The sequence below is a fragment of the Cimex lectularius genome, unplaced genomic scaffold (genome assembly GCF_000648675.2).
Source record: "Cimex lectularius strain Harlan isolate CLEC.00 unplaced genomic scaffold, Clec_2.1 scaffold155, whole genome shotgun sequence".
Lineage (NCBI taxonomy): Eukaryota > Metazoa > Arthropoda > Insecta > Hemiptera > Cimicidae > Cimex > Cimex lectularius.
In genome coordinates, this window is record NW_019392710.1 from 760,658 (window position 1) to 776,869 (window position 16,212).

A 16,212-nucleotide genomic window follows, 5' to 3' on the forward strand; every position below is an offset into this window, starting at 1 on the left:
GGAGGAAACAGGCTGTTTTATTGTATGTACATGTATTGACGTGAATGTGTAGTGTTAGAGGGCTGATGGCGGAATATTGAATAAGTCATCAACCCTCAATACAGATTTTTTGTTATAAAATGGGCAAATCATGTTTAATTTTGTTTTCACTAAAGCTAAAATTTCATTATACTTGAATCCATAGGTTCCAAAATTGTGAATAGAAGTTCAGATTTGTTAACTTTTTACAAATTAATTGAAAGTTTAAAGTCGTGATGAAGGGTATATTTGCTGAAAGCTCAAGGAAGGAACTGAGTTTCTTTTCAATTGGTCTTTACCAAGGTAAATTTTTAATATTGAAGATTGACTAATTATATTAAATTATTATTGATCAGTGATATAAGCTGGGTGAAGCAGACACAAACTTTCAATTATGCTAATTTTGCTCTTATAAAATGAATGTACAGGTTAGGCAACAGGAGACAGGTTAGGCAGAGCGGGATGATTAAAAACTAGACAAATTACAAGTTCATCACTCTGCAGGCTTCAACATTGCTTGTATAATTTTTCTATGTATCTAAATGGTCTAAAATTATTTAACAAACACAAACATTATTTCAAAACATTTTTATGTCCATACTATGTCACTCTAGTATATTTGATCACAACAAATTTATGAATTTTGCCTTCGTTTGTTTTATTCTTTCTTTTGACATTTTCCTAGCCTGTATAAAAAATCCCAAAGTCCAGTCTTCTATCTCCAAACCTCAGCTTTCTTTTGTCCCACTTCATTGTGCTTTTTCATCTCACCTCACCTTAACCTGCTATTTCTTTTAAGTTTCCTTTTGTGTATCCACATTTTATTTAATTTTAGTTCAGCCCTTTAGTTTTCATACATTTTATTTTATAATATATTTGGGACCTCATTTACTTCATTATTGATCTCTTTCATTATGTTGCACCCTTTCTGTCATTACGCCCAACTTTTTGCCTTGGTCAAGTAAATCACATTTAACCGTTGTCTAAATGAAAAGTTGTATTGGGCTGAACTATTGTGCTTTTGAGGACTGTCAAAATGATTGATAAGGACATCCTGTGTCAGGAATCAAACATGAGTAAAATGGATACCCACCTGGCCACAATAGCTTGCTTGTGTTTTATTTTTCTTCCGACATTCGCTATAATAAGATGTGCTCACAATAATAAACCCAAAACTTCGAGGTTTCATTTTGTCGCTGCTTGCACCCAATCGATTATGAAAGTAATCGCATCCAGCTATATTAATGACCTGCAAGCATGTATGCAATTCGCAGTAAGGTACAGAGGAATGGCTATTAATTTCAGTCAACGAGGTAAGTACGCTGCAACAAAGAAAATTGGTTTCTTTTATTTATTTTCATTTTTAGAAATGCTGCACAAAGTGGTCAGAAATTATTCAGGACCAACGTGCATCGTATACGATTGTCCTGAGTTTGATGTAATGGATTCTGTAGAATGGAATACGGTATTTGATTACTATAGTTCATATGCAAGACCAATACGTAAGGAAAATCACATTCATGCAAATTACACAATTTTTTAAATTATAAACATTCACTTTCAGCCAAAACAAACGTCAGTTGCATTCCAAAAGTTGGCGTGTACCAGTTACACAAAGAAAGAAAGAATTATACAGAGGCAGAGGAAATTTGTGAGGAAGAAGGCGGTTTCTTGGCAGACATTACTTCAGAGATGTACACAGTTCATATAACATCGCTGATTTCATCTCAAAAAGTTAAAAAGGCATACATCGGCTTATATGAAAATGAACAAACTCGCGAGTTTGTGACTTCACAGGGTATTTCAATAGAATGAAAATATTTCTTCAATTTGTATTTTTTATAATATTAAAAATCTAAATATTTTTGTTTAAACTATCAGATGTCCCGTTGAACTGTATCCAATACCGAGCATGGGCACCTGGCGAACCGAAGCCCACTAAAGAAGAACGGTGTGGAGTGGTCACTCCAAATCGCCAATGGAAAGCTGTGCCTTGTAAAAAGCGGTTCCCTTTCATATGTGAGATTTCCCCTTCGGGTCCGTACAGACCATGTAGAAAAATAAGAAACAAAAGTAATGGGATCTTATTGACATTTGTTAAAATAAATATTAAAATTGACGCTATTTTTAGGAAAAAGACGACAGTGCATAAGAAAATTTAAAAGGTCATTTCCCAGAAAAAACCGAAGACCTAAATGTGGCGACCCTTCGGTAAAATACAATTATTTTGAAATCGATAATTACAATGAACAACATGATGAACACAAGGAAAACAACAGCACAACAACTCCAAAACCATCTAAAAGACCAAAAACCAGACATCATTAGTATTAAATGAGGAAATTTAACTTCTAAAGTTAAAGAGAATATTTTTGTTCAAGTGAAGATTAAATTTATAACATATATTTGACATCTAAGTAAATTAAATACAATATTTATGTACCCATTTTTCTTTTTATTACCTTTTTTTATTTTCATGATATTCACTCACTTTATTATGCATGATTTTTCATAATAAAAACTTTGTGACACAGGCGGGATTCGAACCCACGATCTTTGTGTAAATTTTCCAGTGCTCTACCATTTGAGATATTGGGACTTCAAACATTCGTGTCACAAACTTCTCAAATCTATTTCCCATTTATTTCTTTTATGTAGATAGATAGATAGATAATGATGTTTATTTACAATTAAAATTATTTTACAAAAAATATTCAGTACATAAAACATCCTAGACAATAGCCCACAGGCTGTCTGTCGAGTTGCCAAAAGAAAAAACATAGAATAATATTAATAATGTTAATAATACGAATACTAATACTAACAATACTAATACAAATAGTCACAATTTACACAATACTTTATTAATAATTGAAATTATCGATTAGGAACGCTCTGTATTTTAGGGAGTAGAAAACATAATTGTAGAGACTGTGCCAGTTCTGCCCATTCAAAAATGAAATTACTTCATTTTTTTCTAAAAACAATTTGCCAAACCACCTAAGACTGAATTCCTTCAATATAGGGCACACCGCCAAAAAATGGAAGCCATCCTCATACACACCTAAATTACACAAAGCACAACGGTACGCTTCCTCATTTCTGTGGACCGTGTAATTAAGAGACAGCAACTGACCTCTTGCTTTCATTATCACACTTATCACATTCAAATTATAATTTTTATTTAAATAATGGTGATTTTCTCCTAATTCCAGCTTCAGTTCTTTGTATAAACCATGGAAGACAGACCGTTGTGCTCTTAATTTTAGTTTATTTTTAAAATCAGTTCTTAAAACATCTACCAAGCTTTCCACACTATTTTTATTTATGTCGGAGTAACTCAGGGGGGTTAAACCGTGTTGTAGGCACAAATTGTCAAATTCTTTTGCCCAAAATATTTTCTTGTCTAGTATTTTCAAGGCCAAAATTTGAGGAAGTCTAGCAGAAGACAATGATAAAACTTTTTGGATGTATGTCAGATGCAGGCTTAATGTGTTGAAAAACAATGGGTCAATCCCTGTCTCTAAATATAAGACATAATCAGGTGTGTCCTTTCTTAGGAAAAACAACCTTTTGACAAAATATTTGTTCAATTTCTCCACACTGTCATACCATTTATAGCCCTAAACCTGAGCACCGTATAACATTACCGCCTTGGAAACAGAGTTAAATACATTATATTTTGCTGAAATGGGAACATCACTATTCGACAAGAGAGACTTCCAAGTAGAATTAATATCAAATTTGGCTACATTTAATTTTTCTTTAAGATGTCTTTCCATAACAAGCTGCGGTGTGAGATATATACCCAGATATTTATTATTTTGTCCAGCATAGTTCCAAATCTCTTTTCTCCCAAGCCTACCTCCTCTGCGGAAGACCATTATTTTTGACCTGTTTAAGTTAACAAACAAATTCCATAACTGACAATACTTGTAAAGCTTATTTATCATTTTCTTCAGTGTACTGAGCTCCGTTGCTAATAATACAATGTCATCTGCATAGAGCAAACAACAAACATTCAACCCATCAATATGCAATCCACCGCCTACAAAATCACATAGATCATTGATATATAACGAAAATAAAACTGGAGATAGTAAACAACCTTGCTTTAGCCCTATGTTTGTCTTAAAGGTATTTGAAACTCCCTCCTTTATCCAACACCTTTAAAACATTTATAAATTTATTCGATAACCCTATCATGTGCAGTTTATAAAATAAAAGATTTCTATCTGGCGAATCAAATGCAGCCCGAAAAACTGCAAAAAAACAGTACACTTTTTTCTGTTTTTCGCAGTTTTAATTTCACAATATTAAAGAGTGAACAGATTATCTACGGTTAAGTAACCCTGCCGGAACCCAGCCTGAAACTCATTCAAAGCATTATTCTCGATTACCCACTGTTGTAAATGTTTCAAAAGTAGCCCAACAAACAATTTCGATATAGTATCAGAAAAGGCAATCCCTCTATAATTGCTGACTCCTATCACCCCCTTTAAATAACGGGAATATTATTGCCTTACTGAAACTACTGGGTACCACACTTGTATCATAAATATGGTTAAAAACTCTTAGTACTTGGGTCTGAAAGTTAGTTGGACTGTTCTTATAAAATTAGTATGGAATACGATCAAACTATTTTATATGATCAAAATATTTCTTTTATGTATTTTGTAGAAGAGAAATAATTAAGGAATCAGAAAGCAATAAAAACTAAATAATATCAATTATTTTAATTATAACAATGTGAAGTTAATTTATTCACTAAAACATCGTTACATTTATTTTTGAGTGTTACCACAAATTAATTGAATCTGAACTACTCATTTCACTAAACACAACTATTTGTACAATTATGGTATTAATTACACTCATAAACCCTTAATAAGGAAAATCGACTACATACAGTCATCATAATATGAGGATTTTTAAATGTTTATAAAAGTGGGAAATTCTTGAAAACACAAATATACAATCAAAGAACACAAAGTTGAAAGATAAGTCATCAGAATGAATATCTCTTAGATAATACATTTTTTCAGTCTTACATGGCAAATTCCAATCGTCTTGAGCATACATGAACAGTTCATACCTAGATTAGGTAGATTTTTACTTAAAGATATCATCAAAATGCATTGATGTTTAAGTCTACTCTTAATAAAAATCTAAGATTTCTTTTAAAAAAAAAAAAAGTTATTTTTGTTACTTTTACTACTATTTAAAAAAAAATTGTAACATAAATATTAGACAAAAAACCTTGTATGAAGGTGCTAAATTCTACAGGGCCTTTTTCCAAGGTTCATATCTAATGTTGTGAACTAATCTATAATCCAAAATGAAATGTTTCACCCTTCGTCCAATCAGAACTGAAATGTACAAAAGAGCGAAATATTGAACCCAGGCCAGTTTCAGTACGTGCCAGGTCCCAGGGCGATACTGGACGTTGTCTTCTGGATACGTCAGTATCAGCGAAATCTGAAAAGGCATCTCTGGATCACGACCCCTCTTCCATACCGTGTAGACATTGTCGACTTTTGTCGTGACTGAAAAAAATCCATCTGGAGATTAACGACTGCCTACGACATCGTTGAACCATCTACTTACTATTCCGTTCGGCATAACTGGACAGAAAGTCGAACAGATCAAATTCGTGGGTGTAATTTGCAGATACGATTGATGTATTGTAACGGAAATCCTTTCCTTTATTACTGAGAAGCTGTCTCTGGTGCAGCCTGAGATCTCCGTTTATCGACAGTTGACTCCCACCAACCCCTGAAGTCGCTTCAATCCAAGCAAGGGTCTGCATTTCCAACCAACTGTAACTCTTAAAAATAACCATTAAAATTAATTTACCGGATTTATTCAACTACTCGCACTTACATATAATTTATAGTTTAAGACGAGAATGAGTGTTACAGAGAATACATTTTCAACTGGTTCCAGGAGTGCTTCTGCCTCGAAAAAGAGTTTTTCGTTTTTCCCATCCTTATTGTTGTCTACTTCTCTCACCTACCAAGTACACACAGTAGTTATGGTAAACATTTATTTGCAACTCAAACAATTTTTTTATTTTTTTTTAACTTGCTTGAAAACATTTAACTTAAATTTTTCAATTCAATTGACCAATCCTACCTACTTAAGAACTATGGCATATGATTTAACAAGAAGTGTATTTTTATGAAGTTTTTTGAATGTATAAACTTATTAAATTTAAATTAATGGATAAGTTATCAGTATCAAAAGCTCTCATGTAACAAGAGCACTGTCGATAGGTGGCTCTCAGAGGATGTGACTCGTAGAAGAGAGGTCATCTTTATTCCATTAAGACCCATGGTTGACCCATGGACACTTACTTTTGAGCCAAAGCCTGCGTGTAGTTTCTCCATTAAGAATAGGCCATGCATGGTTGACACACGGACACTTACTTCTGAGCCAAAGCCTGAATGTAGTTTCTCCATTAAGAATAGGCCATGCTTGGTTGACACACGGACACTTACTTTTGAGCCAAAGCTTGCGTATAGTTTTGGCATGTAGATGGTTAGAGATGGTTATGATAGATTTGTATAGATAGTATGCAGGTGATGGTGGAATATCGTGTATCAAAATTGTATCTAGTCATAACTATGTATATTTTTATATCCACTTATATTTGTGTGCTCTTGTTATTAGGCTTCTAAACTTGTGTTTGTAATAAATAAACCTCTTTTCACCAGTTGATATCAATTTTTTGGCTAGTATTTTGGGCAATGTATAGCATGACCTTGATATTTGTCCAATAGTCAAAGCATTAAGTTAACAAACATCTAAATGAAGCACGAGCATATAATATAATTACTTATACAAGCATATGTATTTTCTACATCCTTTCTGAAACTTTACCTTTATGACAGAACATTTATTGAATGATTCTGTTGCTTGGGATAAGGCGTTGAAAGTCGTGCAGATGACTGGGCAGTCAGCTTTTTCAGTTTCAAGCATGATCAAATATTCATACATAAAATGGACATCGGGCTGTTCCCTGTAGACATCAGACTTGATCCAGAATCCTTAAAAATAAAAATAAAAATATTTTTAAAAAATTAGAAATATTTATAAAAGAATAATAATCGAAAAGTTAAGTCTCACCGTGAGTTCTGTAAGCGATCAACAACGGGACGGCGAATATTAAAAAATTTATAAAAATAATAATGAACGTTGCTTTGGAGCAGATGGAAGTTTTGTATTTCGTTTGTATCGGGTTGGTAAAAATGACATACAGCACCATCTCGGCCGACGGCAAAGGGAAAATTGGGGGAAAAAACACAAAAAGATTCACCGTGCATAGAAATTAGGACTGGGTGGCATTGTTGAAACGACTTAGCGAGGCTTAAACGAGTCACCTGTCCGTTGCTGATTGCAGAACAGAAGCAGTTTATTTTGACATTTGTTGCTTGGCAACACGTAACTGGCGCCTAACACTAAACCGGAAGTCGGGCCTGTCCAGAAGTCCGACGGCTTCACATTCTCGTCGTTGCTTCGTCCAAGTAGCTCATTTATTAATGATAATCCGTTATTTTTGTATGAGGAGAGATCATTTCAAATTTAAAATTAAAATATCCGAAAGACAAACTGTAACTCGAAAGGGTGATCGATTTTTGTGCTGCAAAAACCCAAATTGTTCGAAATTGTACATTTAAAAACCTAAATTAGCAATATTTATATTATTAAGACATGCAAAACCTAACTTGTTTTGTTTAGATCAGAGTAAATTCCAAAAAGCCTGAATACTGATTGGAAAGGTTTGTTGGAAAGTTTATTTCTATTATTTCCAAAACTTATTCGGAGATCGTGAGGTGCGGTCTGGTGTGACGAAGGTTTTAAAAAAATATTTTCTTTATCGTGCCAACGTTTCGATCTTTATTGAGATCATCTTCAGAGCCTGGGATTTATAAACATTGTTTAAATTTTACAAATACATGTAGGATGTGAAAAAATGAATTTATACAATGCTAGAAATTTTAGATTTTAAAAAATAATAAAAACTAAATAAATAAATAAAATGAATTTATTTATTTAAAATCTAAAATTTCTAGCATTGTATAAATTCATTTTTTCACATCCTACATGTATTTGTAAAGTGTAAGCAATGTTTATAAATCCCACGCCCTGAAGATGATCTCAATAAAGATCGAAACGTTGGCACGACAAAGAAAATGTTTTTCTAAAACCTACGTCACACCAGACCGCATCTCACGATCTCCGAATAATTATTAACTTACGGTCACATATTTCTAAAACTTAAAATGTGCCTAAGTAAAATTACCGCTATGTTGTTGAAGTTGTTCGCGTCGCACCTTCCGCAGGTTGCAGAGGTTGACAGGCAGAATCTGTGTAAGTACGACTTGAAGTTTCCATGGCCACTAAGGAACGGGATAGTCAAAAGTTGGGCTTAATCCGCAAGGATGACATTCGCACTTGTATTGTTGGGAAACACTCAAAAGTGGTTCTGCCCTTTGCGCTGTGGTACCGATTCTGCCAGTTGTCGAGGATCCATTTTTCCGTCTTTGCTTTGAGCGTCGACTCGTCAGCTTCCATGAAGGAGTTGAGCGTCTCTTGATCACAGCCCTGTATTTCCGACAGATGGCCCCTTTTCTTTCCTTAGTATCGTTATCAAAATGAGGTGCAAATCGATGGGGGAGCTTTGGCAATAACTGGAGAAAATCGTTTGATGCTGTACGGTACGCTTTGGTCTTCCTTAAGCACGAAATGCTCGAGGATCGGAATTATCCGAGGTCCGACAAATAAATTCAGCTATTACATGGCGAACAGAAGCTACAATATTCGATGATTTTTCAACTAAATTGATAATTAGAATGGGCACATAGTTGACTAAAAATCTAAACGAGTTATTTTCAAAATGGCCCCCATGTGGTGCGTAGGCCACACGGGAAACACTGCTGTAGATGCTATTAATTCTTCGAGGCTTAGTTTTAAGTTTTGTAAGTCGTGTTGTTTAATGCCTGTCAGCAGTTTGATCCCTGATCATCGTGGTTCGTCGTTAAGTATTTATGCCCAGTGACTAGCAATTAATGCCAAAGCGATGTTGTATGGCCCGATTGTTGTATCATCTTTGTAAGCAAATCCATTTTTAGGCTGCTCGTCCATTGGAACCGAACTACGACGGCCGTTCAACAGCCGAACTATTTGACCAAACGGACGACCGGCAATATAGCCGAACGCCGTCGTCCACTGTAGCCGATTTTGTAGCCCAAATGGATGTAGAAGATTTGTTGCTGCTCAAAAATTCTTAGTTTACATTCAAATGGAATGAAAGAAATAAACAAAAATATTGGAAGTTCCATTTCTAAAGCTATCCTTGACCACAGCTTACGCTGGACATCTCTCCGATGATAGAGTGGATCACGCATGTCCCAAGAGCCTGCTCCTCAACCGCACTTATCAATTTTTCGCAATCCATCGAAATGAAAACGAAACGAAAAGGTAAGCAAAAAGCAAAGAACGGCGTTAAACAATGGTGAGCGTTTGATGTCACGTGGTTGACAGTTGAAGTCGAAGTAGCCATTCGGCCGAATAGGACTGGAAAATCCAACTTTATTTGGATCGGAAAGTGCTTCGGGCGTACACGGTTGGTTCTAATGGACGCGTGCTCATTCGTTTCTTCGCTTTTGGATCATCCGGCCCTATTCGGCCGTGCAAGTTCGGCCGAAAACAGCTACAGTGGACGGCCTACCTTATAGTCGTAATGCTTTTGTGTAAGATGTGTTAGCATTTTACCGCTGCGAGGTATAAGAGTTCGTATTCATCTGGGTTCCCGGATTGGTAACGCCTCTGAAGAGGTCGCGGTGAACAGATTGATCAACGACAAACAACCAGAAAATATATAATAGACGAAGATAACAGAATGACCCTTTATCATTTAGGAATGAAAGTAGTGGAGGTTTTTTGCCAGATAGGAATCGGGTATTGTAAATGCACCAAGGGTCTGACGGCACGTGAACTGACTTCCATGCGCGACGTACGCACCACGAAACACTTATGTCAAATTTACAATAAACAATGATAGTCCAGACTGCAGGACGTTCTTGGCGACATTCAGTACAACATAACCAAACGTTTAAATTTGATCAATAGAGTTAGCTGCAATGATCATAGGTGGTACCGGTTTTACTTATAAATTTGTAAAAATAAAAATCCAAATACGAAAAGGGACAATTTTTTCGTCGAAGTGCCCAAGTCGCGATAAGCCATATCCATTCGTTAAATTTCTATTTATAAAAATAGATAGTGACTTTTTTATTGATAAGAAGGGCGAAGTGGTGCATAGGCAGACACTGAGAATTTCCGAGAAGTCTGGGAAGCCCCCGGGCCAAGGCAGCCGCTAAACTTCTGAGTCGTCGTCCTTTAAAAGATTTCCGTCTCAATGACCTAAATCGTGTGTGCACTATCGACGAATTCGACGAACGTGATTCATCGGTGCTCCGGGTGTTTAGAACGAAAATAATCGATCGTATAGATCATTTGAATCCGTGGGTGAAATGGGAAGGACAAAAACAATAATTGATTTCAGAAGCAAAAAAAGTTTTGATAATCAAAACACCAGTGAAATTGGGCAATAAAGTTACTTTTTTTCAGATGAAAAATGCAATCCAATAATTTTATATTAATTATAATTTTTATTTTCTTAAAGTTAAAGTCTATTGAACCGTTTGCGTATCATTGATCATCCTTGTTAATCTTTGGTGACTCACGTTGCAGTTGGTCACCATAATTGGTGGGGTTTTTTTATATGCCCTCCACAGATGTTCTACACACAGATCCTATCATTAAAAACATAAATCTTATTACAATAACGAGTGCTAACTTTCACTCTTTAAAAACAGAATTCAAATAGTGCAAAAAACGATTTATAAATTTAGCAAAGACTTAAATTTAAATAAAAATAACTATGATTATATATATAATAAAAATGGGCTATTTTTTACTGCATGAACCAGGGCTTCCCGAACTTTTTAGCCAGCGTCCCCTTTCACAGAACAAAATCCCGGGCGGACTCCTCTCATTAAGAATTAAAATTAAGGTACTTACAGTATGTAGTAAATTAAAATTTATAAATTAGCCATTCCATTCCTAATTAGGAGATAGAGTGGGATATCACTATGAAAACAAACACAAAAATCAAATTGAACAGAACGGAATCAATAGGTAAGTAAAATTTAAGCAAAATTCAAAAGTAATTATTTGAACATTAATGTTTATTGAATTTATGGGAAGAGTGACCTTGTTTTAGCCTGCACAATTGGGATATGTTCGGTTTAATTTTTGATAGCTGGAGAGGGTTGTCGGAGTATGCATCTAAACAGGTTCAATATTTAGTTTTGGTGGTTGTACATAAAGAAAATTCGGATTCGCATAGGTAAGTTGTGGCAAATGAAAGAACACGTTGTGATTTTTCAACGAAGGGCTAAAAGCTTTTGTTTTCAAGACGGAGTCAAAAATGGGGGTAGTATCGGACTGAAAAGTAGATTTCAAGATGGAGTTTGAGTAATGTGTAATTTACTGCGTCCTTTAAGAACTATTGTATCCCCCGTTCTCTGCCTAAAGCAAGAAATTGGATTAATAGGGCCGGTTTCAGTGGTTGAAGCTCTTCTCTGGTCACACATCCCAAAACACTTCCTCCTGCGGGCAAGTGAAGTACCGCAGTTAGTAGATATGCTGGTTCTCCTCTGCCTCTTTTCAGAATCTGCATGTGCCGTCTAGGATTATTCCAATATTCTTTAAGTGTCCATTTAGCTTGCAGTGTCCTGTTAAGAATCCTATTAGGATTCGCTGTTTGTTCCTGCTTCCCTTGACACGTTCTGTAATTTCTTTCCTTCCAAAATTGGTTAGAAGATTCTTGGATTGCCTGTGTCCAATGAGTGAATTCCATAGTTTCCTCTTTTATTTTTGTCCTTCTGTCTAAGATACGCATTGAAAGTGTGGATTCCTATGCCACAGAAGGGTTCAGGTCGTGTCAGCGGTGTAGCAGCTCCTTTCCTTGCAAGGGTGTCCGCTTTCTCGTTGCAATTCCACTCCCATTTGTCCTGGGGCCCAGTAGAGGCTGTCTTTGTTCTGCCTACCTAATATGTTTAATTTGGTTTTGCAACTGCAAAACTGATCTCAGCACCATCCTTGAACTAATGATATTTGAGCTTAGTGATGGCTGCTTGGCTATCTGACAAGCTGTCCTTATTTTTGTACCCTTTATTCAGGTTGAGTTTAGTACATCCCTCGATTGCGTGAATCTCAACTTGGAAGATACTAGTGTAGGTTCTGAGTATTTGGTTCCAAGCCAGAAGGCTGTAGTGCTTGAGAAACTTAAAACCCCAGCTTATCCCGTCTCCGTATTTATCATCATAAATGCAATAGAATCTACATACAATTTACTACGAGCACCCAATCTAATATATGTCATTTTTTTTATTGTTCTGGTACTGTTAATGCAAATTTTCTTGAGCTAAGATAGAAAAACAAAAGTTCTTAAAAGAATGGAGCATTCTTTAAAGGTCATGTCGAAAAATATCACCATAAAATATTTCCGTTATATTTAAATTACTACTTAATTTAAGCGATCCTGCAAACGTAATTCTGCCTGTTTATTTTGCCTAATTTTTTAAATGGGATAAGATCGTTTGATAACATCTCTAGAAGAATAAAATTATAATAAAATAATCTTTAAGAATTTTATAATTACCTCATCTTGTTATAGGATAAAGATTTATAGTTTGATCGTTTTCGGTAATTTTGGTCTGCTTGTCCTCGCTGTTTTGACCTGTCTTACGATGTATACGATAAAAAAATGAAGCGTGATTTCAAAAATGTTTCAATCTCGGTTCTCTTACTGTTGGACTTCAAGCGTCGAATCTAAATTTGGACAGACCAAAGCAGGAAGGCAGGCCAAAATGATCGGAAACGACCGGACTGTACGTTTTATCGCCCCCCTGCACCCATCAAGAGGAAATAAAATTGTTAAATTTATTTTTGGACAAATTGAATCATTTTATTTTTTCGTTCTGTACTGAAAATTTATATTTACATAATGTATTCTATACCCGTCTTAATTTCACAATTAGGCAGTTGTTGGAAATCTTTATCGTTTATCTCAAGGGTACTCAAGGCTTATTGTCAAATTTTGCATTAATAAAAATATTTTAATCATCATCACGCTTCGCTCGACAAACCCCGATACGCTTCGACTGATCCATTGGTTTCATGCAAAAATATACTTCTCCATTGTCAAATATGTATATTATTTGACCGAATCTTTTAACATTTATAAGACTTTTAGTTGCTTTGATATTAGGTGCACCTTGAATCCACATGGAATATGTACCACTTCCTTTTATATACGAAGATTGTGCGTTGGATGACGCAAAAGCGAATAAATTACTTTTTTTTTCTTATTTTCTTTTTTTTACGAGGGTTGGCAACAGCAGAGGTTATATCAACCCTCGGAGTGTCAGTGTTTTTTAAAAAAAAGCCCATTTGTTAGTATGTAATATGATCTCAATAAAGATCAAAACGTTAGCACGATAAAGAACATGTTTTTCTAAAAACTACGTCACACCAGACCCCATCTCACGATCTCCGAATAATTATTAACTAACGGTCACTAAACACCACACGTATTTTTAAAACTCAAAATGTGCCCAAGTAAAATGACCACTATGTTGAAGTTGTTCGCGTCACAATTTCCGCAGGTTGCAGAGGTTGACATGCGGAATCTATGTATGTACGACTTGACGTTTCCATGGCCACTTAGGAGCTGGGGAGAGCCAAAAGTTGGACTTAATCCACAAGGATGACATTCGCACTTGTATTGTTGGGAAATACTCAAAAGTGGTTCTGCCCTTTGCGCTGTGGGACTGATTCTGCCACTTGCCAAGGATCCATTTTTCCGTCTTTGCTTTGAGCATCGACTCGTCAGCATCCATGATGGAGTTGAGCGCCTCTTGATCACAACCCTGTATTTTCGACAGATGGCCCCCTTTCTTTCCTTAGTATCGTTATCAAAATGAGGTGCAGATCGATGGGTGGAGCTTTGGCAATAACTTGGAGAGAATGATTTGATGTTGTACGGTACGCTTTGGTCTTTCTTAAGCACGAAATGCTTAAGGATCGGAATAATCCGAGGTCCGACAAATAAATTCAGCTATTTATTTATTTATTTATTTACGAGGGTTTGCAACAGCAGAGGTCATATCAACCCTCGGGGTGTTGGTATTTTTGAAAAAAAGCCCATGTGTAAGCGTGTCGGGTTCGAATGCAGAGCCGCTGGATTCGAACCCGGGACCTTTACCTTACAGTGATAAGCGCCGTGTCAACGCCTAAACCGTGCTGCCACCGACGCCCCTAATAAATTACTATAAATTCGAATATTTTCCCAAAAGTGTCTATTTATCTCTTTGGATTTATATAAATTTTTATAGCTTTTTATTTTTAATTCTTATAGCTTTTTTTGGCCTTTTATCTCTCCCTACATTTGACCGCATTTCAAAAAGTTAAACATGATCAATGATGAGCACATTACATGATAAACATATAACACGAAATTAGTTCAATTAAATATTATTTTTTAGATTGATTTATTATGAACTCATATATAAGCCAGAGTAGGGCCAATGATAAGCGTATTTTTTGTTTTTTGGAAGGATGGGTCAGTTTAAGAAATTTCGGGGGAGACGGTGGGAATCGAACCCACGACCTAGACGACGTCGTGTCGAGAGATATGCTAACCACTCGGCTTTACAATTTTACAAGTCAGTGATTGGGATGAAGATGATACTGGGATGCAGGGGTTTGTTGTTTCCCAAGTACTATAGCCTTCTGGTTAGTTATTAAGATAAGTACAGATAGCAATTGTTTACAAATTTAAAATTGGGATTATTTTGTACAAAAAACGTTCCTCTTTCCATGATGTTTATTTATTATGATATGATTTCTTAACGTTCGATCTGAGGAAATAGAGAAAAATTCTATTATTGCGTTTACCCTCCCCCAATCTTTTTCTCTTGCTATATCATTAAAATCGTATAGGTCCACTTCTTGTTAATTATGATTCTACTCACAAGCTGTAATGCAATCTGTGAGGAGAACTAAAATTTACAAAAAGTGAATCTACATACCTCACCATCACCGTTTCTATCTTAATGTCCCTTTCTCCCTCAAACTTCAGCCAAAACATTTTTTAATATTATAGTTATATTTATGTAAGGTTTTGGTTGAAATAAAAAGTCAGTGTCACAAGCAGGATTCGAACCCATGACCTTCGGCTAAATACGCCTCCGCTCTTGAAGTTAAGATAGCTCAAGTGGTTAGAGCAACTGCGTATTGAGCCGAAGGTCGTGGGTTCGAATCCCGCTTGTGACAATAACTTTTTCATTTCAACCAAAAGCTTAAATAAAAATGTTAATTAATTGAAAGAAGTAATTTCGTCATTCAGACCACTAAATATAATTGATTTTATATATTTAACATTGCTGGTTTCGAATTACTCTCCACTACCTTCGTGTTTGCCCGGTCCTTAATGAGTTTAAAAAGGCAGGATTGAGTAAAACACGGTTGTCACATAAAGAGGCGTTCAACTTGCTGTGTGGTACAAAAAGTGTATGGAAAACTGACTTCTGCAGAACAGCCTGGAGATACCGCCGATTTTTGGTTACAGAATTCAATTTCTGCTTCACTGTTATGATCCAAGAGTAATTTATTTCCTACATTCAAGGAACCCGTTTTATTTTAAATTAAATCTTCTGTTTTGCCATTTGTTATTCTTTTTGCAGTTCTGACTCTATGTTCACGTTTTTTGCTCTTTTACTTTTATTTTCTTTGCTCAATTTAATTTTACATTTGATTCCTATTGAAAGTAGACCTGAACATCCGGCAGATGGCCAGATGCAATGTTTATATGACTCTCTCTCTCTCTCTCTCTCTCTCTCTCTCTCTCTCTCTCTCTCTCTCTCTCTCTTTCTCTCTCTCTGGCTCGCTCTCTCTCTCCAACTCCATCTCCTCTCTCTTTTTTCTTTCTGATTCACTCTCACTCTCATTTTCCCTATTTCTCACTCTGTGTCTCTCATTCTCTCTCTTCCCCCTCCATCCCCTAACCCTCTCACTTACTCTCTTTCACTCCATCTCATTCTCTCTCTCTCTCACTCTCTC

At 35.7% G+C, this 16,212-nt stretch overlaps 2 protein-coding genes across 3 annotated transcripts; one reads left to right on the plus strand and one right to left on the minus strand.

The window, feature by feature from the left end:
• Positions 1-915: 915 nt before the first annotated feature.
• On the plus strand, positions 916-2,423 carry LOC106668713. Its single transcript, XM_014397688.2, has 5 exons — positions 916-1,331; positions 1,386-1,520; positions 1,583-1,816; positions 1,900-2,091; positions 2,150-2,423. The coding sequence occupies exons 1-5, from the start codon at positions 1,055-1,057 to the stop codon at positions 2,344-2,346; spliced, it is 1,035 nt and encodes a 344-aa protein (XP_014253174.1). The 5' UTR covers positions 916-1,054; the 3' UTR covers positions 2,347-2,423.
• A 2,372-nt stretch (positions 2,424-4,795) lies between these two features.
• On the minus strand, positions 4,796-12,817 carry LOC106673684 (transmembrane protein 231). 2 transcript variants are annotated; one of them, XM_024226359.1, is made up of 6 exons: positions 12,752-12,817; positions 7,147-7,154; positions 6,901-7,067; positions 5,902-6,030; positions 5,626-5,845; positions 4,796-5,564 (listed from the first exon to the last, which is right to left on the minus strand). In XM_024226359.1, the coding sequence occupies exons 1-6, from the start codon at positions 12,754-12,756 to the stop codon at positions 5,299-5,301; spliced, it is 795 nt and encodes a 264-aa protein (XP_024082127.1). In that variant the 5' UTR covers positions 12,757-12,817; the 3' UTR covers positions 4,796-5,298. The 2 variants fall into 2 exon arrangements, with proteins under 2 accessions (XP_024082127.1, XP_024082126.1); XM_024226358.1 differs by lacking the exon at positions 12,752-12,817 and having other exon boundaries at positions 7,147-7,436.
• Positions 12,818-16,212: the final 3,395 nt, after the last annotated feature.

Coding starts and splice junctions, on each gene's coding strand:
- LOC106668713 (XM_014397688.2), top strand. CDS start 1,055: ATGATTGATAAGGACATCCTGTGTCAGGAATCAAACATGAGTAAAATG. Junction 1,521..1,582: donor TTCATATGCAAGACCAATAC/GTAAGGAAAATC, acceptor ATTCACTTTCAG/CCAAAACAAACGTCAGTTGC. Junction 2,092..2,149: donor TAGAAAAATAAGAAACAAAA/GTAATGGGATCT, acceptor CGCTATTTTTAG/GAAAAAGACGACAGTGCATA.
- LOC106673684 (XM_024226358.1), bottom strand. CDS start 7,285: ATGGTGCTGTATGTCATTTTTACCAACCCGATACAAACGAAATACAAA. Junction 5,846..5,901: donor TCTTAAACTATAAATTATAT/GTAAGTGCGAGT, acceptor GTTATTTTTAAG/AGTTACAGTTGGTTGGAAAT. Junction 5,565..5,625: donor CAGTTATGCCGAACGGAATA/GTAAGTAGATGG, acceptor GATTTTTTTCAG/TCACGACAAAAGTCGACAAT.